Raw genomic sequence first — 26,943 nt, 5'->3', positions numbered from 1 at the left:
TGGGGATTAAGTGGCAGCTTTAGGTAGTGACATTGAACTCAATGATGAAAAAGTGAAGGTGTGACAAAAAAGAGAAGACCCAACATTACCAAGAATCTTCCTACTTCCACCCTTTTGCCCGTTCTTTTCCCTCTGCTGGAAATGCCTTTCCCCAGCTAACAAACTTCTCACTCTTCAAAGCCCAATTCCAATAACAGCTTCTCCTAGGAAGGCTTTTCAGTCTGCTCTCCAAGCAGAATCCATAATACCCTTCTCTGGGTTCCCACAGCCTAAGGTCCCTTGCGCTATTCCACAGGTGGCCAAAGAATGAATGAGGAGGTCTCAGTAGGAATTGGCTACACCAGGCTGTACGTTACAGTAAAGTTGTACGCTACCACACCTGCAAATATATACATATAAAATATATATTAAAATATATAAAAATATAATATTATATATATAAAATGTATATATATTTGTCAAATATATAAAAAAGATATATATATCTGTGGGTGTGGTAGCATACAACTGTAGTCCCAGCTACTCCAGAGAGCAAGGTGGGAGGGAGGGTCTCTTGAGCACAGAAGTTTGAGTCTGCATTGAGCTAGGATAGCGCCACTGCACTCCAGCCTGGGCTACAGAGTGAGACTGTCGCAAAAAAATAAAAATAGATAAAATAAAGCAGAAAAAATAGAAAACGAAGCCAATTGGTCGGTTAGGGGACTCGAACTGAAGGCTCTAAAACTTCTCCAGCCCCGCCCACTTCATTTACTTCACTGGCTCCGCCCTTTCGGGCTCCGCCCCTAGCCCCCGTCCCACCCCTAACGGCGCCCACCCAGCCTCCCGGAAGTGGGTGGCCTAGCGAGCGCGCTACCCGGGCGCAAAGCACGCCGGGCGTTGTAGTTCCGCCATCGGACGGAAGCCGACCGGGACGCGTGGAGGGATGTGGCCCGGAATATTGGTGGGGGGGGCCCGGGTGGCGGCAGGCAGGTACCCCGCGCTGGGGCTTCGCCTCGCCTCTCGCTTTGCAGCGCAGCGGACGCCCCAGAGCGGCCTGGCCCTGCAGCGGAGCCTGCACGTGACGGCTGCCCGAGCTCTCCCGCTCATTCCCATCGTGGTGGAGCAGACGGTACGGCTGCCGGGCGGGGACACGGCCCGGGGGCTCCGGGCCGGGTGGGGATCGGCTGGCTGCCCCCCGACCCCCTACCTCCATCTTTCTGTCCCCAGGGTCGCGGGGAGCGCGCCTATGACATCTACTCGCGGCTGCTGCGGGAGCGCATCGTGTGCGTCATGGGCCCGGTGAGCGCCCAGCGCCTGCCCAGACCTCCTCCGCCCCTCCTTCCCGAAGCCTTGACTTTTTTCTGTCAGGCTCCACTCTCCTTCCAGCCTCCTCCCCTCTCCTTCTGACTCCCCTCCTGGATCCCGCCCCGTCACCCGCTCCTCACCCCTTCCCCTTTGCTCCTCACCTCTTGATCTCCGACTGCCTTCATTCCTAGGCTCAAGACTCTCCCCAGCCATTCTGACCCCTTCCTTTCCCGTGTCCCGAGCCCCCTGACGACCCCTTTTCTGTGCTCCAGACACCCTGGGTTCTAGCCACTACTCTTTCCCATCCCCTTCTGGGTCCTAAATTCTTCCCGACCCCTTTTACTTGGGCTCTGGCCCCCCTTCCTGGTTCCCTGACCCATCCCCAGTCTCCCTTAAAACTCTCTCTCTCCACCGCAAATCTGGTGTCACCCCCCGCGCCCCACCCTCTCCACCTACAGATCGATGACAGCGTTGCCAGCCTGGTTATTGCACAGCTCCTCTTCCTGCAATCCGAGAGCAACAAGAAGCCCATCCACATGTATATCAACAGCCCTGGTGAGCAGGGCCTTTCCTAGGTGCCAGGGACACTCATCAGGGCGCACAGGTGACTCGGGACCAGAATCCCGGGTCAGTGATGTTCTCCCTTTGGGAAAAGGTGCAGAGTGTCAGAGTTACCGCAAGTGGCTTGAAACTGTCAAAAGGTGCCTATGGCTGGCTGTTAAGCCTGGGTTCACAAGTCAGGATGTGGCCTCTTTGATCCTGCACGTCCTATTATGCCAACTTGACCCAGCTGACATTTAAAATTGGTAGATTTTAGGCTGGGCACAGCGGCTCACGCCCGTAATTCCAACACTTTGGGAGGCTGAGGCAGGCGGATCAGTTGAGCTCAGGAGTTCAAGACTAGCCTGGGCAACGTAGTGAGACCCCCATCTGTATTTTAAAAATACAAAAATTAGCCGGGGGTGGTGGCGCGTGCCTGTAGTCCCAGGTGTTCAGAAGGCTGAGGCAGAAGGATCACTTGAGCCCAGGAGGTCAAGGCTGTAGTGAGCCCATCTCCAAAAGAATAATAATTGGTAGGTTTTTTTCCCCCCTCAAAAAAAAGTAGTCAATTTTGATTGAGCACTTATGAGGCAGGCATTTTTCTTTTTCTTTTTTTTTTTTTTTGAGATGGAGTCTTGCTCTGTCGCCCAGGCTACAATGCAGTGGCACAATCTTGGCTCCCTGCAACCTCCGCCTCCTGAGTTCAAGCGATTCTCTGGCTTCAGCCTCCCAAGTAGCTGGGATTACAGGCATATGCCACCATGACGGTCTAATTTTCTGTATTTAGTAGAGATGAGGTTTCACCATGTTGGTCAAACTGGTCTCGAACTCCTGACCTCAAGTGATCCACCCTTGGCCTCCCAAAGTGCTGGGATTACAGGCATGAGCCACCACACCTGGCCTGGTTTCTAGTTTCTCTTGGAAGTTTAGTAGATGTGGTCCCGTGGGCCCACTGGCACCTGTGGCAAGAGTCAGCTAACTGTGAAGCAATGGCTGTCCGTTTTGCCCATACCTGGTCCTTGTCACCTGTTTTTGTCACCTCCCTGGAAGCATTTGTGTTTGTGAACCCTGCTTTAAAGAGCTGTTTCTAGGCACAGTACAGTGGCTTACGCCTGTAATCCCAGCCACTTGGGAGTCCGATGCAGCCAGATCATTTGAGGTCAGGAATTCAAGAGCAACCTGGTCAACATGGTGAAACCCTGTCTCTACTAAAAATACAAAAAATTAGCTGGGCGTGGTGGCGTGTGCCTGTAATCCCAGCTACTTGGGAGGCTGAGGCAGGAGAATTGCATGAACCCAGCAGGCAGAGGTTGCAGTGAGCTAAGATTGCACCACTGCACTCCAGCCTGGGTGACAGAGTGAGACTCCATCTCAAAAAATTTAAAAAAGGGCTGCTTCTGGCCGCTTGTGGTGGCCCATGCCTATAATCCCAGCACTTTGGGAGGATCGCTTGAGCCCTGGAGTTTGAGACCAGCCTTGGGCAACATAGTGAGACCATGGCTTAATTCTTTAAAAAAGGAGGGGGTCGTGACCAGGCACAATGGCTCACGCCTGTAATCCCAGCCCTTTGGGAGGCCAAGGCCGGTGGATCACAAGGTCAAGAGTTCGAGACCAGCCTGACCAATATGATGAAACCCCATCTCTACTAAAAACACAAAAATTACCCAGGCATCAGGGTGCACGCCTGTAATCCCGGCTACTGGGGAGGCTGAGGCAGGAGAATGGCTTGAACCTAGGAGGCGGATGTTGCAGTGAGCTGAGATCGCACCACTGCGCTCCAGTGTGGGTGACAGACCAAGACTCTGTCTCAAAAAAGAAAAAAAAAGGAGGGGGGCTGTGTCTGTTCCACCCTCCCCAGAGTTAGGAGATGGAACAACGAAAGGGTCGGGGGTGCTGGTACAGCCCCTCACTTGCCCCCTGCCCGCAGGTGGTGTGGTGACCGCGGGCCTGGCCATCTACGACACGATGCAGTATATCCTCAACCCAATCTGCACATGGTGCGTGGGCCAGGCCGCCAGCATGGGCTCCCTGCTCCTCGCCGCCGGCAGCCCGGGCATGCGCCACTCGCTTCCCAACTCCCGCATCATGATCCACCAGCCCTCAGGGGGCGCTCGGGTGAGTGTCAAGACACACCAGCTGCTGTCGGGGTTCAGGACACGGTCTAGGCAGAAGGACTGACTGGGCAGAAGTCAGGCGTGGGAATGGATGTCTTGGCTACACGTGGCAGCTCAGGCCTATAACCCTAGCATTCTGGGAGACAGAGGCGGGAGGACCACGTGAGCTCAGGAGTTCAAGGCCAGTCAGGGCAACACAGCAAGACCCCATCTCTAAAAAAAAGGGGATGGTTAGCTAATGCCAAGAGAGAGAGACAGAGAGAGAGAGAGAGAGAGGCAGAGACAGAGAGAGAGACACTATTCCCCAGTCTGCAAAGCTTCAGATGCAGAAAATAAGAAAACATAGTTAATCCAGTCAGAAAGCCTTCCTGGTGGTGGCAAGACTGAAGCAGGATATGGGGGGATTTACCCAGTCCCGGCCCATTAGCCTGAAACCAGTAGCCCAAAGCCTAGGGAGGGCTCCTGAGTGCCACCTCCAGCTTCCCAGTGAGGGGCTGACGCTGAGGCCAGCCTTCACCCTCTCACTCCCCTTGGGCGTCCCTCAGGGCCAAGCCACAGACATTGCCATCCAGGCAGAGGAGATCATGAAGCTGAAGAAACAGCTCTACAACATCTATGCCAAGCATACCAAACAGAGCCTGCAGGTGATCGGTGAGCACCCCCCTTTACCCAGCGTGCACACACGGACCCAGCACTGTTCCAGGCCGGGGCTTCTCCACCTGGGCCCTGTGAACATTCAGGGCTGGATCCTTCTCTGGGATGGGGACCATCCTGGGCACTGCGGGATGTGTGGCGGCATCCCTGGCCTCCCCCCACTCCACACCAGCACCCACCGTCTGTGACAACCAGAAATGTCTGCAGACATCACCAGGTGCTCCCTGGTGGGCAGAATTGCCTCCAGTCAAGAAACACCGTTCTAAGCCCTTTAAAAATATCGCTGGGCCTGGTGGCTCATGCCTGTCGTCCCAGCACTTTAAGATGCCAAGGCAGGTGGATCACTCGAGGCCTAGAGTCCAGCAGCAGCCTGGGCAATGTCGTGAAACTCCATCTCTGCTCAAAATATAAAAATTAGCCAGGCGCGGTGCTGGGTACCTGTCATCCCCGCTGCTCTGTAGGCTGAGGCAGGAGAACTGCCTCCCCTCCTGGAAGGTGGAGGTTGCAGTGAGCTGAGATCGTGCCATTGCACTCCAGCCTGGGCAACAGATCGAGACTCCATCTCAAAAAAACAGAAGCCCCAGACTGCCCCATGTCAGGTCAATGGGTGCACAAAAGGTGGGTTTCTTCATGTGCTGTACACAGCACCAAGAGTGACTGGTCTACTAGCCTGGCCAACATGGTGTAGCCCTGTCTAAAAATTAGCCAGACGCGGTGGTGGGCACCTGTCAGCCCAGCACTGTGGGAGGCTGAGGCGGGCGGATCACCTGAGGTCAGGAGTTCAGGACCAGCCTGACCAACATGGTGAAACCCCGTCTCTACTAAAAATACAAAAATTGGTCAGGCGTGGTGGCGAGCGCCTGTAATCCCAGCTACTAGGGAGGCTGAGGCAGGAGAATTGCTTGAATCCAGGAGGAAGAGGTTGCAGGGATCCGAGATTACACCCCTGCACTCCAGCGTGGGCCACAGAGCAAGACTCTGTCTCAACAACAACAGAAGAAGAGTGACTGGGCCACAGTATCACGGATGAATCTTTCTAATGTTGCATGAAAGAAGAATAAACACTCTATGATTCCATGTACTTAAACTATAAAAACAGGCAGAGCTAATTTATGCTGGTAGAGGAGCGGTTACATTGGGGTGTGGGGAGCAGGTGGAAAGGACTAGTGACTGCCATGGGCCCAAGTGAGGTTTCAAGGGTGCTGGAATATTCCATCTCTTGGTATGGATGCTGGGCCTGTAGGATATGTTCAATCTGAAAATCCATCCACCAGACATTTACGAATCATGCCCTTTCCTGGATGTATATTACACATCAATAACAGCTGTTTGTTTGTTTGTTTGAGACAGAGTCTGGCTCTGTTTCCCAGTCTGGAGTGCAGTGGTGCAATCTAGGCTCACTGCAGCCTCCACCTCCCAGGTTCAAGTAATTCTCGTACCTCAGCCTCCCAAGTAGCTGGGATTACAAGCATGTGCCACCACACTGGGCTAATTTTTGTATTTTTAGTAGAGATAGGGTTTTGCCATGTTGGCCAGGCTGGTCGCAAACTCCTGGCCTCAAGTAATCCACCCACCTCAGCCCCTGCAAATCACACTTGCTGGGATTACAAGTGTGAAGCACTCTGCCTGGCCCGATAACAATTGTTTTAAAATTGAAAGTGGTATCTTAGTGATACCTAGGGGAAACTGAGGCACTGCAGAATGAGAACGTCTTAGTCGGCTTGAGCTACTTAACAAAACACCACAGACTGGGTGGCTTCAACAGACACTGACTCCTCAGTTCTGGGGGCTGGGAAGCCCAAGGTCAGGGCTCCGGCTGATGGGTTCTTGGTGAGGGCCCTCTTACTGGTGTGCACACGGCCACCTTCTCACTGTGTCTTCACATGGTAGAGAGAGAACAAGCGCACTGGTGTCTCCACTTAGATGGCCACTAATCCCACCAGGGGGCTCCTGACCCCATCTCCCCCTGATGACCTCGCAAGGACCCCATCTCCAAATCCCATCCCACTGGGTGTTGGGGCTTCGGCATATGAACTTGTGGTGGGGGGCACAAACATTCAGGCCAGAACAGGATTCCCACCTGGCCCTGGCCTCTGCTCTTCCCCTAATGTGTCTTGCCTCCTGCTTCCCCTCCAGAGTCCGCCATGGAGAGGGACCGCTACATGAGCCCCATGGAGGCCCAGGAGTTCGGCATCTTAGACAAGGTTCTCGTCCACCCTCCCCAGGACGGTGAAGATGAGCCCACGCTGGTGGAGAAGGAGCCTGTAGTAGCAGCGCCGACGGCAGACCCTGTCCCAGCAAGCACCTGAGAGCTAGGCCTCATCTCCAGAATCACATGGAGGGGCCAGAGGCCGGCCAGACCCCCGGCTGGGCCCTGCTTACCCCTTGCTGCTGAACCTGGAGGGGCCTCTTGAGGAACTTTGAATTTGCAAGGGTGCCCCCTACGGACGGGGCATTCCGGCGGAGACACTGTGATTTTAAATTAAATCTTTGTGGTCTTTGCTCTGCGTCTGAGACACCCTCCCTCTCTGCACCATGACAGCGTGGACGCGTCCGTGTTCCACACGCCCCTTCTGCATCTTCCCTGACCCCAAGAGGCAAGCAAGCCATCCCTTCCTTCAGCAGATTCTCCTGATCATGTCCTGTATCCCAGGCAGCGTTCTTTTGTGAAGAAAACACAAGAAACCACCCTCAAGGAGCTCCATTCGTGTGGGGGAGACAGTTATTTAAAAAAAAAAAAACGGGCCGGGCGCGGTGGCTCAAGCCTGTAATCCCAGCACTTTGGGAGGCTGAGGCGGGTGGATCACGAGGTCAAGAGATCGAGACCATCCTGGTCAATATGGTGAAACCCCGTCTCTACTAAAAAAAAAAATACACAAAATTAGCTGGGCATGGTGGCGCGTGCCTGTAATCCCAGCTACTCAGGAGGCTGAGGCAGGAGAATTGCCTGAACCCAGGAGGCGGAGGTTGCGGTGAGCTGAGATAGCGCCATTGCACTCCAGCCTGGGTAACATGAGTGAAACTCCATCCCCAAAAAAAAAAAAAAAAAACGGGCCAGGTGCAGTGGCTCACGCCTATAATCCCAATACTTTGGGAGGCTGAGATGGGTGGATCACTTGAGGTCAGGAGTTTGAGACCATCCTGGCCAACATGGTGAAACCGCATCTCTACTAAAAATACAAAAATTAGCCGGGCGTGGTGCCAGGTGCCAGTAATCCCAGCTACTCAGGAGGCTGAGGCAGGAGAATCACTTGAACCTGGGAGGTGGAGGTTGTGGTAAGGCAAGATCATGCCATTGCACTCCAGCCTGGGCAACAGGAGCAAAAAAACTCCGTCTCAAAAAAACAATGGACCGGGCTCGGTGGCTCACGCCTGTAATTCTAACACTTTGGGAGGCCTAACTGGGCAGATCACTTGTCAGGAGTTCGAGGCTAGCCTGGCTAACACAGTGAAACCCCATGTCTACTAAAAATACAAAAATTAGCTGGGCATGGTGGTGCACGCCTGTAATCCTAGCTACTCCCGAGGCTGAGGCAGGAGAATTACTTGAACCAAGAGGCAGAGGTTGCAATGAGCAGGATCACGCCACTGCACCCCAGCCTGGGCAACAGAGCAAGACTCCGTCTCAAAAACGAAAACAAGAAAGGGCATGCAGATGTGAGGTGAGCGTGTTACAGTTTTACATGGGTTAGTCAGGGGAAGCCTCACTGAAGGCGGTGTTTGAGCAAAGTCTCAAAGGAGGTGAGGGATGGAGCCTGTGTCCAGGCAAAGGGTACAGCCGGTGCAAAGGCCCTGTCAAAGGACCGTACCTGGCATGTGAAAGGACCCACAAGGAGGCCCGGGGCTGAGGGAGGGTGGAAGAGATGAGATCAGAAAGCAGAGGAGAAAATTAGCCAGGTGTGATGGCACGCTTGAACCCGGGAGACAGGTTGCAGTGAGCCAAGATTGCGCCACTGCACTCCACCCTGGGTGACAGAGCGAGATTCTGTCTCAAGAAAGAAAAAAGTGGAGGTGAGTAAGGAGGATAGATCATAAAAGGCCTGACATCTAAAAGGAGGGAGGTGAACCATGCAGGGTTTTGAGAAGAGGGAAAAAAAATAAGGATGACTACAACTCCTGAGGAGTGCACCACGAACAGAAACTGGAGAGCAGTTGGCAGAGTTGGAGTAACCCGGATGAAAGCTGATGGCAGCTCTGGCTGAGTGGCAAGAAAAAGTCAGATTCCAGCTAGGTGGGATGTAAGAGCAATTTCCAAAAACTCCGAGCTGATGGTACAAAGCAGTCAGGAGGATGGAGACCCATCACCTGAGGTGGAAGTGTAGAGAAAGGAACAGACTTGGGGTGGGGATCAGAAGCTGATTTTGGATGTATTATAATCATACCTGGTGCCAGATGCGTCCCTCGACGTCAGGGTCAAGAGGTTGAAATAAAAACGTAGGTGGCATCGGCGTGTAGGTGAATTAACGGTCAGACTGAGCCCTGGCTAGTGGATTCGGCGCTGTGGATGTCACTGGCCGCCTTAAATCAGGGCATTTCCTGTGCCGTGGGAGCCAAAAGCCAGGCTGGAGTGGATCCAGAAGGAATGGGAAGAAACATATCAGAGACGGACAAGTCTTTTGAGGAATTATGCTAGCAAGGAGAGCAGGGTTGGGGCGGAATGTAGCTGTAGGGAGAAATGGGGTCAGTATTTTTTAAAATTCAAGCATTGGGGCAGGCGTTTATACTCAGCAGTTAACAGTGTTTGCACTTTTTATTACAGACTTTTTTTTTTCCTTCTGGTGGGAAACAGAGTCTCGCCCTGTGGCCAGGCTGGAGTGCAGTGGCTTGATCTTGGGTCACTGCAACCTCTGACTCCCTGGTCCAAGCAATGCTGCCTCAGCCTCCCAAGTAGCTGGCATTACAGGCAGGTGCCACCACAGCCAGCTAATTTTTGTATTTTTAGTGGAGACGGGGTTTCATCATGTTAGTCTCAATCTCCTGACCTCATGATCCGCCCGCCTCGGCCTCCCAAAGTGATGGGATCACAGGCATGAGCCACTGCACCCAGCCTCATTATGGACATTTAAAATACATACAGAATTACCCAGAGCTCTGAAAGGCTGAGGGGAGAGGATCACCTGAGCCCAAGAATTCCGGGTAGCGAACTATGATCGTGCCCTTGTACTCCAGCCTGGGCAGTAGAGGGAGAAAATAATTAAACATTTTATTATTATTTTTATTCTGTAAAAAAATAATAAAATATAGACTGGGCATGGTAGTTCACGCCTGTAATCTCAGCACTTTGGGAGGCCGAGGTGGGTGGATCACCTGAGGTCAGGAGTTCAAGATTAGCCTGGCCAACATGGTGAAACCCCGTCTCTACTAAAAATACAAAAATTAGCCGGGTGTGGTAGCGGCTGCCCATAATCCCAGCTACTCGAGAGGTTGAGGCAGGAGAACCGCTTGAACCCTGGAGGCAGAGGTTGCAGTGAGCCAAGACTGTGCTGCTGTATTCCAGCCTGGGTGACAAAAGTAAAACTGTCTCAAAAACAAAAACAAACAAACAAAAAAGTTGGGCATGGTGATTCGGTGCTTGTAATTCCAGCTATTCGGGAGGCTGAGGCACAGGAATCGCTTAAACCCGGGAAGCAGAGGTTGCAAATCTCTAGGACCCGAGAGTACCACTGTGCCGTTGGTGACACTGTGTCTCAAAAATGAATAAATAAGTGTAATCAAATATATACAAAAGTAGAGAAAACAGGGTAATGAAACCCCACTTACTTATCACACCAATTCAACAATTAATTCATGACCAAATGTGATTCTTCCCTATCTGACCCGGCCCCCACAGCCTGGGTTTATGGAGAGGCAAATCCCAGAGGTATTTTCATCTGGTTTTGGTTTTTTTTTTTCAGTTTGCATTTGTAAAATAGGAGGGATCTTTTTTTTTTTTTTTGAGACAGAGTCTTGCTGTGTCGCCCAGGCCGGCGTGCAGTGGCTCCACCTCGGCTCACAACAAGCTCCGCCTCCTGGGTTCAAGCAATTCTCCTGCCTCAGTCTGCCTAGTAGCTGGGATTACAGGCACGCACCACCATGCCCGGCTCATCTTTTGTATTTTTAGTAGAGATTGAATTTCATCATGTTGGCCAGGCTAGGCTGGTCTCTAATTCCTGACCTCAGGTGATCCGCCTGCCTCGACCTCCCAAAGTGCTGGCATTACAGGTGTGTAGGGTCTAGCCCTACTAGGGTCATGGGGTGTCCCTATTGCTGTACTGAGGCTCTGGATCTGAGAAATAAGGAGACAGGACACAGAAGGACAAAGCACAATGCCACTTACAAGCAGAGACAGGCGAGGCCCTGAACGTCCAGGAACGTCTGTATTTACTGGGTATAGGTTAGGGGGCAGGGTAGTGAGTGAGGTCATTTTAATGATCGTGATAAAGTCAAGACAATCACGTAAGCAATAAACAAGGGGTCTACCCCCATTAGGTCACCAAGGAGGTGGGCGGTATGCAGTGTGCAACATCGCTTATCTATTGGCAGGCTACTTCTTTTTTTTTTTTTTTTTTTTTTTTTTGAGACAGAATTTCGCTCTCGTTACCCAGGCTGGAGTGCAATGGCGCGATCTTAGCTCACCATAACCTCCGCCTCCTGGGTTCAGGCAATTCTCCTGCCTCAACCTCCTGAGTAGCTGGGATTACAGGCACGCGCCACCATGCCCAGCTAATGTTTTGTATTTTTAGTAGAGACGGGGTTTCACCATGTTGACCAGGATGGTCTCGATCTCTTGACCTCGTGATCCACCCTTGGCAGGCTACTTCTAAGGATATCTATAGGAGAATGCTCTGAGTCAGCACAGTGGCAAAAGAGCTGACAGGTTATACAGCCACCTGCTGGCAGCTCCCAGTGATTTCTATAGGAGGATGCTTTGAGTCAGTACAGGAGTAACAGAGCTGTCAGGGTATACAGCCACCTAGGCACGATTATACCGGAGGGGTTTTAAGCCCTAGGACGCTCTCGAGCTTGCCTACCTGAGGCTGGCTTCCCACAAGAACTGGATGCAAGGTACTACAACTCCCGTACAGGAGGAGTGACTCTTGCTCCAAACCTGCTATACAGCAGGTGTCTTTACAATACTGAAAGCTGGCGCCTGGGCCAGCCTGCCATGTAGTCTGTTGCCCTTTCAGGCAGGGGCACTACCATCTGGGCCATAGATTCTTGTCCTGGTATAACTGTTTTTCCCTGAAATCATGCTCTGCACCGTGTGTGCTCTAGACATTCCTCCAGCTAGAAGCAAGATATGATTTTATATATATATATACATACATATATATATATATGGCTGCTTATTCCTTAATTCATGCTCTGTGCTGTGTCTGCTCTAGACATTCCTCTATGAACTAAGATACAATTATATGTGTGTATATATATAAGGAAATAGCTGAGTAATAAGATATTCTTCAGGCACTAATTGTTCCGACTATAAACTAATACATGATTATATATAAAGGAAATAACTGAGTATATAAACTATAAACACTATAAACTAAGATATTCTTCAGGCACTAATTGTGCCAGGGATCTGCTTAGCTCTACTGCCTCCGTGCGCAGATGAGGGGTTGCACACAAGGCATGAGCCACCGCAGCCGGCTGAGGAATCTTTAAAGCAATAGTAATATGGAGACAGGGAAATGAATGATGCCTCGCTTTGGCCTTTGACCATAAGCCCTAACTGTGGATATCTGGCCCCACCACAAATATAATCGTGGCCTTGACGTCAGTCCCCTGACCCCCGGACCCCTTATCTCAGCCTGACTGTACTCTGCCCTTAACCTCTAGCCCTAGTCGACTCCAGAACCGTGGCCTTGGCCACGATCCCCCTGACCTCGGACTTCAGACCAGATACTGCCCATATTCCCTCGTGAGGTCTTCGCCAAGCAACTCCTACCTTGTACCTTTTCCCTCGAATGCGTAAAGAGGCAGTGCTAACCTGCAGACGGACTTGCGACTCAGCCAATGGTTTAAGCCGCTCTGGAGTGGCGCCCAATAAGCTCTCAAGACAGGAGGACGATTCTAGAAGAAAGCCAATAGCCTGTGAAGGCGAGTCTGGCAGCAACCAATAGCCATGAGTGAGAGGCGGGACTCTGAGGGAAGCCAATCGCTGGAGGGCGCTGACACAGCTACAGCCAATGGCTTTTGGCGGGGGCGTTCCCCGACCCCGGCCGCTTCCATGACCCGGCTACTGGGCCATGGCCGGGACTGGGCTATGGCCGGGACTGGGCTGCTGGCGCTGCGGACGCTGCCCGGGCCCAGCTGGGTACGAGGCTCGAGCCCGTTGGTGCTTAGCCGCCTGCGGGACGCGGCCGTAGTGCGGCCTGGGTTCCTGAGCGTGGCGGAGGAGGAGACGCTGAGCCGAGAGCTGGAGCCCGAGCTGCGCCGCCGCCGCTACGAATACGATCACTGGGACGCGGTGAGACCAGCGGCGCGGGGGTAGGGGGCGCGGCCTCGGGACGCCGAGCACCGGATGGGGCGAGAACACGCTGGGGGCAGTCTCTAGGGCGGGGATTTGGGGCGGGGACAGAGACGAGCGGCGGGGCGGAGCCATGTTGGGGGCGGGGACAGGGGAAGACCAGTGCAAGGATGGGCCGGGGCCACGCTGGGGCGGGCACAAAGGAGACCGGTGCAGGATGGGACGGGGCCACCCTAGGGGCGGGGCCAGAGGATTCCAGCATGTATGGGCGGGGGCGGGGTCACGCCGGGGAGGGGCCACGTGTGGGTTGGGATAGGGAAGACGTGCTGGATGGGGCAGGGCCTTGCTAGGGGCGGTACCTAGCGCGAGGATTTGGAAGCCGAGCTATGGTGGAGGCGGGGCTGAAACTCCGGTAGTGGGAGGGGCGGGACTTGGGGGACGAGGACATTGGTCAGGGAGCGCACTTTTGTGATGACGCCAGGGCCATAACTGGAGGCAGGATCTGGAACTGAGGGGTGTTTGGGACCAAGGTTAGGGGTAGAAACGGCTGTGGAATTAGAGGACGTTGAGGGACACAGGACACTTGGGTGGAGTCAAGTTGTAGGGAGACTCAGCCAAATGAATATTGGGGCCGGGCCAGCACTGGGGACTTGGAATTGTAGCCTCAGGGTGAGTACTAAGGACTGAGGTCACACCTAGGTAGGGCCATGGTTGGGGGGATAGCGGGGTTTGAGTTGAGGGCAGGATCAAGAGTCGCACTAGGAAAACCAGCCCCTTGCCCTGTTTTCTGCGCCTCCATGCCTCAGTGTCCCTGTTCCCTCTGGGAGCCTCCAAGCTTGACCAAGCTGTTTGTGTAGGCTATCCACGGCTTCCGAGAGACAGAGAAGTCGCGCTGGTCAGAAGCCAGCCGGGCCATCCTGCAGCGTGTGCAGGCGGCCGCCTTTGGCCCCGGACAGACCCTGCTCTCTTCCGTGCACGTGCTGGATCTGGAAGCTCGGGGCTACATCAAGCCCCACGTGGACAGCGTCAAGGTGGGTAGAGGCCGGCGCCTTGGCCCTTCCAGCGGGGGGGGGGGGGAGGGGGGGGGCGGGCGGGCAGCCCAGGTCGGAGCCTGACCCATCCCTTCGTCCCTTTTGCAGTTCTGCGGGGCCACCATCGCTGGTCTCTCTCTCCTGTCTCCCAGCGTTATGCGACTGGTGCACACCCAGGAGCCCGGAGAGTGGCTGGAACTCTTACTGGAGCCAGGCTCCCTCTACATCCTTAGGTACCTCCATCCAGGCAGCCCCCACCCATCCAGGAATGTGTGACACCAACCCAGTGCCCTGGGTACCTTCCCTCAATCCACCCCTCCCCAAAGACTCAGCCTCTACCCCAGGGCTTGTGTGAGAGGCAGTGGGGGGCTGGAACCTGGGTCTGCCTGGATAGGGGGCTGTCCTCCCTGCACCCAGTTACAGCCTGTTTTTTTCTGCAGGGGTTCAGCCCGTTATGACTTCTCCCATGAGATCCTTCGGGATGAAGAATCCTTCTTTGGGGAGCGCCGGATTCCCCGGGGCCGACGAATCTCTGTGATCTGCCGCTCCCTCCCTGAGGGCATGGGGACAGGGGAATCTGGACAGTCACCCCCAGCCTGCTGACCCCTAGCTTTCTAGACACCGGATTTGTGAATAAAGCTGGGAATGGACAACCCAACATTGCATTGGCTGCTTACTGGAGCCAGGATCTGCAGGGGAACCCAGGATGGCACTGGCCCACAGGGAGCTCAGGTGCAGCTGGCTGGATACAGTCAAGGTCACGAGGCCAGGAGAGTGGTGTCCTTTATTGCACTCAATGCTGATCGCCCCAGCCCACTCCCATCCTTGTCTCTGCATCCAGGTCTCCAATAAGGAACTCAGCCAAGCTTCCCCAGTACTGCAGCTCCTGGGTACCAGACTGGGCACCCTCAGCCGACACAGCTGCAGGCAGCCGCCGAGAGCTGGGGCAGCCGCTGCCAGCGGTGGCGGTCGTCAAGGAAGGCCACATCATCGTAGCGGGTGGGCTGGCAGCAGGGCCCGCCATGGGCTTTCCCCTGGCCTTGCAGCCGGGCCAGTGCCAGGCCGTGCTGGGTACGGGCACCCCGGGGGCAGCTGCCGGCGCAGTAGCGGAAGATGACCTTCTCCTCCGAGGCATAGCCCAGGCCCAGCTCTGCCACCGACAGAGTCAGGCTCCACAGCTGGCACGGACCGGATGGGGCTCTGCGCAGGCGGGTGAGGGGGCGGTGAGTGGCTGCCGGAGAGAAGGGTGCTGACAGTGAGCAGGGTCAGGGCTGGGGTAAGTTGGGAAGTCACAGAGGGTCCCTGGGAGTCCTTACCCAGCCAGGTTCCTCCAGCCTCTGCCACCTGCTCAGACGAGAACTCTCCATTGGCCACAGGAGCCCCATGGGCATCAGGATCCCAGCCCTGTCCCAGATGCAGGGACAGGAGCAGCACAGAGCCCAGAAGGACCTTCCCTACGGCCATTGTGACGGGCAGGTCCTGAGGGTGGGAGGTGCGCCCCGAATTTATGCCCTGCTGGGGCTGGGAGCTAACTGCTTCACTGCCGGCCCCTGCGGCCAGAGGGCCCCACGTCTGCACCAGCTTATCTCCTACGCCCTGGAATCCAGGCATCCACTCCTGCCCCACACCCCACCCTTCTAAGAATTAAGGGCTCACCCCCAGCCCACCCCACCCCGACATTCCACACACCCACTTCCGACACCCCAGACACCCCCTGATTTATGAGTGCTATACTGGCAGCCAGGGCGGGCAACTCGTGTTCACCCCGGCCTGCTGCCTGGAGCAAGAGTCAGGGGCTTCATCGGTCCCCCAGTGGGGTCCCTCTCTACTAAGTCAGGGTGCTGGGATTCAGGAGCCCTCACGTGTGTCCTGTGCCAGGTGGGACGGATGCGAGTGCTGGGAAGGGTGGCTTGGCAGGGACCGAGTCCACGGGAACTCTCCTTGGTGGCTCCTGCCTGGAGGATTAAGACATCATGCCCCTGTCTCCGGGCCTGGCTGAGCCAACTTCAAAACAGGAAAAGGGAGAGGCCTAGGGAAAGCCAAGGGTGGGGACACAAGGGGGCAGGGACGCCTGTCTCGGGAAGGCCAACCTGAGACCCCCATAACTGCAGCCCCTTCCTGGGATGTGAGCATGTCAGAGCCCACAGGGTGAGGGGAAGCCATCCAAGTCATGGTAACCTCTAGCACGATGCTGACAGTGAGATGCAGGCTCTGGAGGCATCTGCACTCAGCCCTGTGAGCCCAGTCCCCTCACTGGTACAGGGGAGCTCATCAGAACCCCTCCCACTTGGCTTGGTGAGGAGAGATGGGTGCTTAGTGTTTAAGGCGGTTCCCCTAGCTTTGAATGCAAAAACAAGCAAACAGCTTGTGACTGTCCAAAGGGGTGCTTGACCCTAAGCACCCACAAGATGGGGGAAAATCAGAAAACGCTCACACAGGTGTGTGACCCATGTGTGCCCTGTGCTGTTGGTGTGGGTGTAAATTGCTAACAGCTCTTTGGCTGAGCAGCTGCTCAAGGGCACAGGGGATCCGATGCTTTCATGTTAGGAAAGACTGGAAGTGACCTCAGCTCCATCCATGGGGGGGCTCCCTCGATGATTATGTTGCGGTTTCTTTTTTTTTTTTTTGGAGTTGGAATTTCACTCTTGTTGCCCAGGCTGGAGTGCAGTGGCACGATCTCGGCTCACCAAAACCTCTACCTGCTGGGTTCAAGCAATTCTCCTGCCTCAGCCTCCTGAGTAGCTGGGATTACAGGCATGCAGCATGACAGCTAGTTTTGTATTTTTAATACAGACGGGTTTTATCCATGTTGGTCATGCTGGTCTCGAACTCCTGACCTCAGGTGATCCGCCTGCCTCAGCCTCCTAAAGTGCTGGTATTACAGGTGTGAGCCACCTCGCCCAGCCATATTGTGGTTTTTCTTACTGAGATAAGTTTCAGATGGAGAAAAAAGCCTGCGCACAGTGGCTCACACCCATAATCCCGGCACTCTGGGAGGCCAAGGCGGGCAGATCACCTGAGGTCAGGAGTTTAAGACCAGCCTGACAAACACGGATGTGGGTAACACCCCCAGGGGCACCAAGGAGGAGAACCATCCAGACCCCAGGCACAATTAGGGCCTGAGGAATATCTTAGTTTATAGTGTTATTACTCAGCTATTTCCTTCATATAAATCCTTCATATATAATCATATATTAGTTTACAGAATTAGTGCCTGAAGTATAACTTACTGTTTACATATATCTAGCTTATACAATCATACTTAATACTTACATCTAGCATACTTAGTTCTATATAGTCTTTCAATATAATCACATAGGTATTGTAGTCGGAGCTGTACTGACACACTTAGTGCTGATTTACAGAATCCTTCCACATAACCATATAGTAGTTTGTAGTAGGAGGAATGCCTAGAGCAGTCACAGAACAGAAGCAGTACATGGGAAAACAGCCAGACCAGGACAAGAACCAAAGACCCAGGCAGTGGCGTCCCTGCCTGAAAGGGCAGACGCTGTATGGCAGGCTTGGAGCAAGAGCCTCTCCTGATAAAGGAGTTGTAGCACCTTGCATCCAGTTCCTGTGGAAAGTGGGCCTCAGGCCTGAGATCCTGGAAGTAACCTAGGAAGAAGAACCCCTCTGTGTGACCAGTCACGGCGGCTGTACACCCTGTCAGTCTTTTCTCACTTCTGTGCTAGCTCAAATCATCCTCCCATAAATATCTTAAGAGAAGAGCACAAGTCTGTCAGCTCCCACTGCACTGGCTTACAGTATCCTTCTATTAGAAATCCTTTGAAGTCTCCAGCCCCCAGGTAAGAAGTGTTGTGCACAACACCTGTTGCACACAGCCCCTCCTTGCTTCAGTGACCTAATAAGGGTGGACCTCTTTTCTGTACAGGACCTTCTACTACTGCGCACGGCACGGCCCCCTACTGTGCACGGCCCACCTCTCTGCCCAGGTGACATAATGGGGTGGTCCCCTCGCTTGGGACTCAGGTGATTATATATGCCTTATTACTAAGCCTATAGATGATGACCTCACTTACGATCCTTCCCCCTGCTTGTACCTAATAAATACAGATGCTCTGGGGCATTTTGGGGCTGTCACTGATCTCTGCTCACAGGTGGCATGGCCCCCCGAGTCCAGATGCTCTTCACCAGTTCTTCAGTGTCCTGTCTCTTCTCTTTCCTGCACCTCAACACAGCATAAGGGACACCGCACGACCCTGTGGGGCCCCAATAGCCCTACACATGGAGAAACCCCATCTCTACTAATTTTACATGCCGGTAGTCACAGCTACTCCCGGAGGCTGAGGCAGGAGAATCGCTTCAACTCGGGAGGCAGAGATCGCAGTGAGTTAAGATCGCACCATGCACTCCAGCCTCGGCAACAACAAACTGTCTCAAAAAAATATAAACACAAAATCCAAAAATTAGCTGGGCGTGGTGACAGGTGCCTCTCATACCAGTTACTCAGAAGCCTGAGGTAGGAGAATTGCTTTAACTTGGGAGGCAGAGGCTGCAGTGAGCTGAGATGGCACCACTGCACTCAGCCCTGGGTGACAGAGCAAGCCTCCATCTCAAAAAAAAAAAAAAAAAAAAAATTAAGCAACGGACCTGGCATTTGAACCCAGGTCCACCTGAATGCAAAGCCCCTGCTCTAACCATGGGGCCACACGGCCCAGCCTCCTTGGACAAAGGTCCAAGCAGTGGGGACGGCTGGGGTGAAACCGCCAGGGCAGGGGCTCCCTCCAGAGCTGCCTCCCTGCTGCCCAAGAAGGCCTGGTGGAGGAATGGGGAGAGTCTGGCCTGAACTGGGACATTCCGAGGAATTAGCCTGACATCTCAGACATTCCTGCTTAGCAGCCAAGGGCCGCAGAACTGGGTGGGGAAGCTTTCCATCTGCAGTTTCCAAACACTGGCAAGATGGAAGGAAGGGGTCGCCCAGAAGATGAGTTCAAAAGTGGGTGCAGCCAAATTCTAATTCCAGCCACACTGCTGTCCAGGAACTGGAAAAGCCCGCCCTTCCAGAACCTGGCAACGCCAGATCAAATAAATGATGACCAAGCTTGGAGGAAGGGAAAGAAGGCCCCGAAACATCACAGGGAACCTCAAACATAGGGTTCCGCAATCGGGGGTTTGGCTTTGGTGGCCACGTAGGGACAGAGCCTGCAAGCCGAGAACCACACACAAAATGGGCTGGGGCTGGCCCTCCTGGGTGGCTGGTGCAAGCCAAGGTAGAACCATCTGGAAGGACTGCCTGCAAAGTAGGCCACCCTGGATTCCCACAGAGCCCCCAGCTGGCCATGAGCATCCAACTCCAAATCACAAGAAAATCTATCATCAAGGGGAGTCAGAAGAAACACAAGGAGGCCCACGAACTTCAGCTTCTAGATACGTCAGACCACAAAGTAAGGATGCCTAAAATGAAAACATTAGCCGGCGAAATGGTACACACCTGTGGTCCCAGCTACTCACCAGCCTGAGGCGGGAGGACTGCTTGACCCATGAGTTCAAGACTGGCCTGGGCAATACAGTGAGACCTCATCTCTACAAGAAACTTTTTTTAATTAGCTGGGCATGGTGGTGCACACTACTTTAAAGGCTAAGGCGGGAGGATGGCTTGAGCCAGGGAGGCAGAGGTTGCAGGGAGCAAGCAGTCCAGCCGGGGCAACAGAGCAAGACCCTGTCTCAAAAACTAAAAAATAAAAACATGAAGGACAAAACCAAAACCTAAGGAACAAGACATTATCCAAATGTCTGTTAGAATACCAGATCTAAAAAGGAAACAAAGAAATCTAAGCAATTTATTTACTTTTTTGAGACAGAGTCTCACTCTTGTCACCCAGGCTGGAGTGCAGTGGTGTGATTTCAGCTCATGGCAACCTCTGCCTCCCAGGTTCACAAGAAGCAATTCTTGTGCTGAGAAGGCTGAGGCCTCCAGACAGCTGGGACCACAGGCACCCACCACCATGCCTGGCTGCTCTTTCTATGTGTGTGCCAGGGTCTTGCTCTGTCACCCAGGCTGGAGTACAGTGTCACCAACATAGTTCACAGCAAGCTTGAACTCCTGGGCTCAGCCTCCCAAGTAGCTGAGACCGCAGGCACTCACTATCATGCCTGGCCAAAACTGAAGACCTAATGGGCTACGTGGTAGATGAAGTCACGGCTGAAGAGAGGCCTAAGGAAGTGGAAGGCAGAACTGCTACCCAGTGGGCAGCACAGGCCTTGGTCAGCATGAGGGAGGCTGAGCAGGGAGAAAGAGGACAATAAGAAGGCCTACCAGGCAGCTGAAGATTCCAGAAGGGCCAGAGGAGGAAATGGCTTAAACTTTTCCAAAATTGCTAACTCTGGGGCCCTGGCAGTCAGGGAGCAGGACGGCAAAGGGGCAGTGAGAGCCCGAGAAGTTCTGGAGAGCAGAGCTGTGTATTGGACAAAGGCTCACTCCTTGAGGGAGAAATGCATCTTATCGTTGATCATCTTGCGCTCGGGGTTGAGGCGCTTGAGGATCTGGGCCAGCACATTCACCGTCTGGTCACTGCTCAGCCCCGTCTTCTTGGTCTGGAATTTTTTCAGCAGGTCCTTAGTGGTCATGGGCTTCCGCGTCAGGTAGCGGCGCACGGCGTCCTCAGTCACCTGCACGTCTCTGTGGATGGGAGGGTGGGGAAGGCGGCATCAGCGAGACTGTCCCGGCAGCCCTGGCTCTGCCCACTGCTCTCCTCGCCAACTTACCCGCTGCTGGGTGTCGACTTGCCGGATGGTGGCTGGGGAGTCGACTTTCCGGACAGGCTCTGGGGCCCCGCGTCCAGACGTAACCGCTTGGCTGCAGGCGCCTCGCTCACCCGCTTCCCTGTGGGAGTGGGGTCAGGGCTGAGTTGTGGGGGCAGGAGGCCGAACCCCTGGGCAGGACCCTAGGCTGGGCAGTGCCAGGATTAGGGTTTAAGGGAAAAAGGGAGGGACAGTCCTCCACTCCCATGTGCATCCCCTCTCTGTCCTGAGCCCCAAAGGCAGAGGTCGGGAGGCCGTGGCTGTGGGGACTGCAGAGCAGGTGCTCACCTTGCTCGAGTTTGCTGGCGGCGGCACGCAGGGTGGAGGAGGTGCTGCCGCCCTCTGTGCTGGGCGTGCCCGGGCGGCTGTTGCCCCTTGAGCTCCCTCCCGACAGCTTCCGCTCTCTCTTGGGCGGTGTCTTCTTCTTCTGCAGAGGTCAGGGTGGGGTGAGGGTGAGGGGGCTGAGTCTAGAAACGGACAACCAGGCCTCCCTCGATGCCAGGCTGGGCCTTACCGCCATGAAGAGGGCCGAGGAGGCCTCACTGTCAATGTCACTCTCCTCTGAGCTGTCTGATTCATCGCTGCTGTCTGCGGGGCACAGGACAGGGGTCAGGGCCCAGCGCCCACCCGTACCTCCACTGCAGATGAGGGAGGTCTGCAGAGAGGGGAGGAGGCAGCAGGGTGCCAGGGCCCAACCCAAGCCTCCAATGCAGGGGCCACAGAGGCCACACCTTTCCTGCGCTTCTTCTCCTGCGGGGTGGGCGCCTTCTTCTCCTCCTCCTCCTCCTTGTCCTCCTCAGGTGGCTTCTCCTCCTCGCTCTCCTCGCTACTGTCGCTCTGCTCATCGACGCCTGCGGGGACAAGGTATGAGCACCCACCCCGCGCCCCCCTCCCCCATCTCCCGCCAGGGCCTGCCCAGCCACCACCTACCCTTGGGCCCCTCCTCCTGCTGCGGCACCTTGGCCTTGGTCTCAGGCTCTTCCATGGAGCTGCTGTGAGACAGGGATGGGGGAGGGTGAGTGTGCTCCCTCGGGGCACATGGGGTCTCGAAGCCGCCTTCCGTGGGCCTCACCTGGAGCCGTCCGACATGTAGTCCACCTCCTGGCCCTCGAAGTCCCCATCATCGCTGTCCTCGAAGGCCTCATCATCTGAGCCCTTCTTCTTCTTCTTCTTCCTGCTGCCCTTGGCCAGGGGCGCCTTCTTCTTGGCCTTGGGGGCTCTACCACCTGGAAAGCAGGGAAAGAAAGGGAAGAGGCGCGGCAGCGGGTATGTATTGTGTCCTTCACATTGTATGCAGTTTGGGCACCTGGGGGGGCCTCACCAACTGGGGGGACTGCCTTTCCAAGGCCAGCCCAGAAGCTCAACTCTCCTAAACAAACTCCCTGTCCAGACTCCACACACCCACCCATGTTCTCTAACGCCCACAGACCACTGCCTCCCTCTCCCAGACCACCCCTGGCCAGGCACCGATAACCAGGGACAGCCCTACAGCCTGAGCGCACAGATTACTGAAACTGGCCAACCCAGACTACGGTTTCTCATGGGAACCCCGGTAAAGGCCACAGCCAGGCCAGGTGCATCGGCTCACAGCTGTCATCCCAACACTTTGGCAGGCTGAGGCTGAAGGATGGCTGGAGCCTAGGAGTTCAAGCCCAGCCTGAGCAACACAGTGAGTGAGACCCCAGTCTCTACAAAAACTACAAAAATTAGGCTGGACACCAGGGCTCATGCCTGTAATCCCATCACTTTGGGAGGCTGAGGCAGGCAGATCACCTGAGGTCGGGAGTTTGAGACCAGCCTGGCCAACATGGTGAAACCCCATCTCTACTCAAAACACAAAAATTAGCCGCGTGTGGTGGTATGCACCTATAATCCCAGCTACCTAGGAGGCTGAGGCAGGAGAATCGCTTGAACTTGGGAGACAGAGGTTGTGGTAAGCCAAGATTGTGCCACTGCACTTTTATGAGCGACAGGGCGAAACTCTGTCTCCATAAAAAAAAAAAAATTAGCCAGGCGTGGTGGGGGGCAAGCCTGTAGTCCTAGCTACTCAGGAGGCTGAGGTGGGAGGATCACTTGACCCTAGGAGGTCAAGGCTACAGTGAGCCATGATTGGACCACTGCACTCCAGCCTGGGCAAAAGAGAGATCCTGTCTCAAAAAAAAAAGCCAAGGCTCAGCCCTCCTGGGCTCTGACAGGCTCTCCTTGTCTCCTGAGTGACATCACTGCTCCTCTGGGCAACCTCGCCTGACTCTCATTCTTTTTCTCCGAAACAGAGTCCCTCTCTGTTGCCCAGGCTGGAGTGCAGTAGCACGATCTCAGCTTACCACAACCTCCATCTCCCGGGTCCAAGTGATTCTCCTGCCTCAGCCTCCTAAGTAGCTGGGACTATACATGCACACCACAACGTCCAGCTAATTTTTGTGTTTTTATTAGAAACAAGTTTTACCATGTTGGCCACGCTGGTCTCGAACTCCTGATCTCGATGATCTGCCCGCCTCGGCCTCTCAAAGTGCTGGGATGACAGGCGTGAGCCACCGCGCCCGGCCCCATGAGTCTCTCATACTAGAGCCACTGTGCGTGATGGCAGACCTTGCCTTCAATGGCACCGCCTGAGCAGGCACCTCTGTGACCTAATGCCCGGCCCCCCATGCTCACCCTCCTCACCGCTGGCGTCACTGGCATCAGACGACATCTCCAGGTCGTCCTCCAGGTCGTGGATGCGCAGCTCGCTCGCCTTCCTGCGGCCGCGCTTCTCCTTCTCCTCCTCGTCCTCGTCCTGGTCCTGGTCCTTGAGCCGCCGCTGCTGCATGATGCTGAAGTGGTTCAGCACCTTGTTCCTCCTGCGGGCCAGGCACAGGGAACTCAGGCCAGGGACCACCCTGCTTCTTCGCTGGCACGGGGCCAACCCCGGGGGCACCACCCACACAGCCTTCCATGGGATTTGGTCCCCGGGCACTGGGGCTATGGCCCAGGACTCCCTGAAACCACACAGATACAGCTGGCCCTTCCTGCCTTCCCTCTCCCCGAGAGTTCCTCAAAGAGCAGGTCCCCACACGCTGCTGGAGTATTAGCACCTCCCTCCTGTGACCTACAGGAACCAAGGGGGCACTGAGACCCCACCCTGCTCTGCCAATTCCAGCTCCAGGTCGCCCACTTTGGCTCTGGCAGAGCCCCACTTTGGGCCTAAGGCCTCGCATCTGTTTCCTCCTGAGCTGACAGCTCCAACAGGGCCAAGTGGGGTCTGCCCTGGTCACCGAGTCCCCAGCTCCCCCAGCACAGCACACGGCAACACACCCCATTTTCCCTCACCTCTGTCCCCAGCCGCCACCCAGCCCACTCACCTCTCCCACTCCTCCTCAGCCTCCTCAGCAGTGAGCGTGCGGTGCCGGGCCAGCGGCGTGAAATTGTACCAGTTGTGCACGGGGAAGGCCTCAAAGGCCCCGTCGGGGCACTGGGTGAAGATATAGTAGGACGTATTTTCTGTCACGCCTCCCTTCTTGATGCCCTTGAACCTGCAGGGAGCCATGGTCATGGCCTGGCCCAGAGGACCAGCCCCAGCCCTGTGTGTGTCCCCCTAGCCTTGATGGTACGTGTCAAAGGAGGAGGACCACGGAATGATGAGCCCGTGCAGCCTGGCAGCCCCCCCACCACCTGAGCCTTATCCATTTCCACATCCGGGGAGCAGGCCCAGCGCCTACCCTGCGAAGTGCCGGATGTGTGTGCATCGGTGTCATTTCTGGAAAGACCAAGTGAGATTATCCCAGCCCTGCAGTCAGCCCATCGGGACCTGCCTCCAGCACTGCTACTTGTGGGCCACAGGTGGGAAGCCCAGGACCCAGGTCGGGGGATGGAGCAGGAAGACATGGCCAAAAAAAATTTTTTTTTATGGAGTCTTGCCCTGTCGCCCAGGCTGGAGTGCAGGGGCACAATCTCAGCTCACTGCAACCTCTGCCTCCTGAGTTCAAGCGATTCTCCTGCCTCAGCCTCCCGAGTAGCTGGGATTACAAGTGTTCGCCACCATGCCCAGGTAATTTTTATATTTTTAGTAGAGACAGCGTTTCACCGTGTTGGCTGGGCTAGTTTTGAACTCCCACCTTGGCCTCCCAAAGGGTTGGAATTACAGGCATTAGCCACCACGCCCAGCCATGGCATGGCCAAATCTGAAGTGGACACCTGGCCCGGGCCACCATTCCCTCAAGCCTAAACAACTGCCCAGCCTCCTCGAGGCCTCCACCTCATCCTCGTCTACCCCAAATGTCCAGGCAATCTGGCTGAGCACCCTTCCCTGCCTATGGCTTTCCAAGGCTCCACTGGGCCCAGCGCGTCCTGGCAGCCACTGCCCTGTGTGAGCTGCCTGTGTCTGTCACTATCACACACTGTGCGCCTGGAGTGCTGTTCATCAATCTGACCTGTACGCTTCCTGTTCGGCCCTCAGCCTGCCCCCTCTGAGAGGTCTCAAGTGTCATGAACCACCCACTGTGGCACTAATCAGAGCCGGGCACAAGCACCAATTCAGTTCATCTTTTTTTTTTTTTGAGACAGCCTCATTCCGTCTCCTAGGATAGAGTGCAGGGGCACGATCTCAGCTCACTGCAGCCGCCGCCTCCCAGGTTCTAGTGATTCTCCTGCCTCAGCTCTCCCTAGTAGCTGGGATTACAGGCACATGCCGCCATGCCCAGCTAATTTTTTGTATTTTTAGTAGAGACGAGGCTTCACTACATTGGCCAGGCTGAAACTCCTGACCTCAAGTGCTGGGATTACAGGTGTGAGCCGCCGTGCCGGGCCTCAGTTCATCTTCAAAACTAGAATCCCAGGGCCTAGGCGGTGGCTCACACCTGTAATCCCAGAACTTTGGGGGGCCAAGATTAAGAGGATTGCTTGACCCCAGGGGTTCAAGACCAGCCTAGGCAACACAGCAAGACCTCATGTCTACCAAAAATACAAAAATTAGCCAGACATGGTGAGGCACGCCTGCAGTCCCAGCTACTCAGGAGGCTGAGGTGGGAAGATCTCTTGAGCCCAGGAGCTGGGGCCTGCAGCAAGCTATGACCGCACCCACTGCACTCCAGCCTGGGCAACAGTGAGACCCTGACTTAAGATAAATAAAAAAGTAAGACAGAATAAATAAATGAATAAAAAATAAAACCCAGCCAGGTGCAGTGGCTCACACCTGTAATCCCAGCACTTTGGGAGGCCAAGGCGGGTGGATCACCTGATGTCAGGAATTCGAAACAAGCCTGGCCAACATGCTGAAACCCCATCTCTACTAAAAATACAAAACTTAGCCGGACGTGATGGCGCTCCCCTGTAATCCCAGCTACTCAGGAGGCTGAGGCAGGAGAATCGCTTGGACCCGGGAGGCGGAGGCTGTGGTGAGCCAAGATTGCGCCACTACACTCCAGCCTGGGTGACAAGAGTGAAACTCTGTCTCAAAAAAAATACATAAATAAAAAATAAAACCCCACAGGGATGAAGCGCCAGCACCTCCACTACACCAGTGGGAATCTGAGGTTCAGAGAGGGCACCCCACGAATGACGCAAACTGAGGGAGGACACGGACTGGTCCCCAAGCCTGCACTGCCACCGCCCCACCACTCACTTCCTGCCGGATTTGCCGTTGACGCGGAGCAGCCAGGGCTGGTCCTCGGGCCGGAACTCCTTGAGGACGATGCCGAGCTTCTTCCTCCGAGCCTCCTCCCGGAGCTTGCGGTTGAACTCGCTGCCCGCGCCTGACTCGGCCATCTCCTCCTCTTGGTAGATTTTCTTGTTGCTCAAGTCCCGCTCCAGCCGGGCCTGGGGGCACAGGAAGCAAAGCCTCTCAGGGTCCCCGGCTGCGCTTGGGCGGTGCCCCCGTCCAGGAATGCCGTTCCTTGTGCTAGGCCGGGCTCTAGATGCTCAAAACCAACTTCCCACCGGGCAACAAAGGAGAATGGTAGCCCTTGGTGCATCTGGGTAAAGGGAATTTGGGCCAGCCTTGCATTGTGTCTATTTTTGCAACTTGAAAGCTTGAGATTATATCCAAATTAAAATTAAAGAGAAGGCCGGGCGCGGTGGCTCACGCCTGTAATCCCAGCACTTTGGGAGGCCGAGGCGGGTGGATCACGAG

The 26,943-nt window shown here is 55.0% G+C and overlaps 5 protein-coding genes and 1 long non-coding RNA gene across 8 annotated transcripts in view; 3 read left to right on the top strand and 3 right to left on the bottom strand.

Annotated features, from left to right (window-relative positions):
- The window catches only part of ACER1 (alkaline ceramidase 1), a 54,421-nt gene extending 41,772 nt beyond the window's left edge, over positions 1-12,649 (bottom strand). The window contains exons 1-2 of the mRNA XM_032252097.1: positions 12,562-12,649; positions 8,975-9,154 (exon numbers count right to left, since the gene is read on the bottom strand). Coding sequence (XP_032107988.1) covers positions 8,975-9,037 — 63 coding nt within the window. The 5' untranslated portion in view covers positions 9,038-9,154; positions 12,562-12,649. The remainder of the gene's footprint in view (positions 1-8,974; positions 9,155-12,561) is intronic.
- GTF2F1 (general transcription factor IIF subunit 1) overlaps positions 1-26,943 on the bottom strand; it is a 40,114-nt gene that overhangs the window by 6,861 nt on the left and 6,310 nt on the right. The window contains exons 4-13 of one of the 3 annotated variants that reach the window (XM_032252092.1): positions 26,437-26,630; positions 24,179-24,349; positions 23,493-23,677; positions 21,910-22,063; positions 21,768-21,829; positions 21,569-21,688; positions 21,352-21,425; positions 21,126-21,264; positions 20,802-20,919; positions 20,487-20,715 (exon numbers count right to left, since the gene is read on the bottom strand). In XM_032252092.1, coding sequence (XP_032107983.1) covers positions 20,511-20,715; positions 20,802-20,919; positions 21,126-21,264; positions 21,352-21,425; positions 21,569-21,688; positions 21,768-21,829; positions 21,910-22,063; positions 23,493-23,677; positions 24,179-24,349; positions 26,437-26,630 — 1,422 coding nt within the window. In that variant the 3' untranslated portion in view covers positions 20,487-20,510. Of the gene's footprint in view, positions 1-20,065; positions 20,716-20,801; positions 20,920-21,125; positions 21,265-21,351; positions 21,426-21,568; positions 21,689-21,767; positions 21,830-21,909; positions 22,064-23,492; positions 23,678-24,178; positions 24,350-26,436; positions 26,631-26,943 lie in introns of those variants that run through there. The other 2 variants (XM_032252094.1, XM_032252091.1) reach the window with 2 other exon arrangements.
- On the top strand, positions 804-7,099 carry CLPP (caseinolytic mitochondrial matrix peptidase proteolytic subunit). Its single transcript, XM_032252095.1, has 6 exons — positions 804-1,108; positions 1,207-1,278; positions 1,743-1,839; positions 3,752-3,939; positions 4,484-4,589; positions 6,729-7,099. The coding sequence occupies exons 1-6, from the start codon at positions 923-925 to the stop codon at positions 6,899-6,901; spliced, it is 822 nt and encodes a 273-aa protein (XP_032107986.1). The 5' UTR covers positions 804-922; the 3' UTR covers positions 6,902-7,099.
- Positions 10,785-22,423, top strand: LOC116532701. The gene is made up of 3 exons (XR_004260937.1): positions 10,785-11,086; positions 21,837-21,852; positions 22,412-22,423. It is a non-coding gene; the product is annotated as an uncharacterized LOC116532701 (long non-coding RNA).
- Positions 12,682-14,730, top strand: ALKBH7 (alkB homolog 7). The gene is made up of 4 exons (XM_032252096.1): positions 12,682-13,041; positions 13,899-14,072; positions 14,181-14,305; positions 14,513-14,730. Exons 1-4 carry the CDS (start codon positions 12,697-12,699, stop codon positions 14,673-14,675), a joined length of 807 nt encoding a protein of 268 aa, XP_032107987.1. The 5' UTR covers positions 12,682-12,696; the 3' UTR covers positions 14,676-14,730.
- PSPN (persephin) lies at positions 14,838-16,754 on the bottom strand. The gene is made up of 2 exons (XM_032252098.1): positions 15,389-16,754; positions 14,838-15,303 (listed from the first exon to the last, which is right to left on the bottom strand). Exons 1-2 carry the CDS (start codon positions 15,681-15,683, stop codon positions 14,981-14,983), a joined length of 618 nt encoding a protein of 205 aa, XP_032107989.1. The 5' UTR covers positions 15,684-16,754; the 3' UTR covers positions 14,838-14,980.

The sequence above is a fragment of the Sapajus apella genome, unplaced genomic scaffold (assembly GCF_009761245.1).
Source record: "Sapajus apella isolate SASKATOON/1434 unplaced genomic scaffold, GSC_monkey_1.0 scaffold77, whole genome shotgun sequence".
Classification (NCBI taxonomy): domain Eukaryota; kingdom Metazoa; phylum Chordata; class Mammalia; order Primates; family Cebidae; genus Sapajus; species Sapajus apella.
The sequence above is the reverse complement of the archived record's forward strand: the minus strand, read 5'-3'. Positions and strand labels throughout refer to the sequence as shown.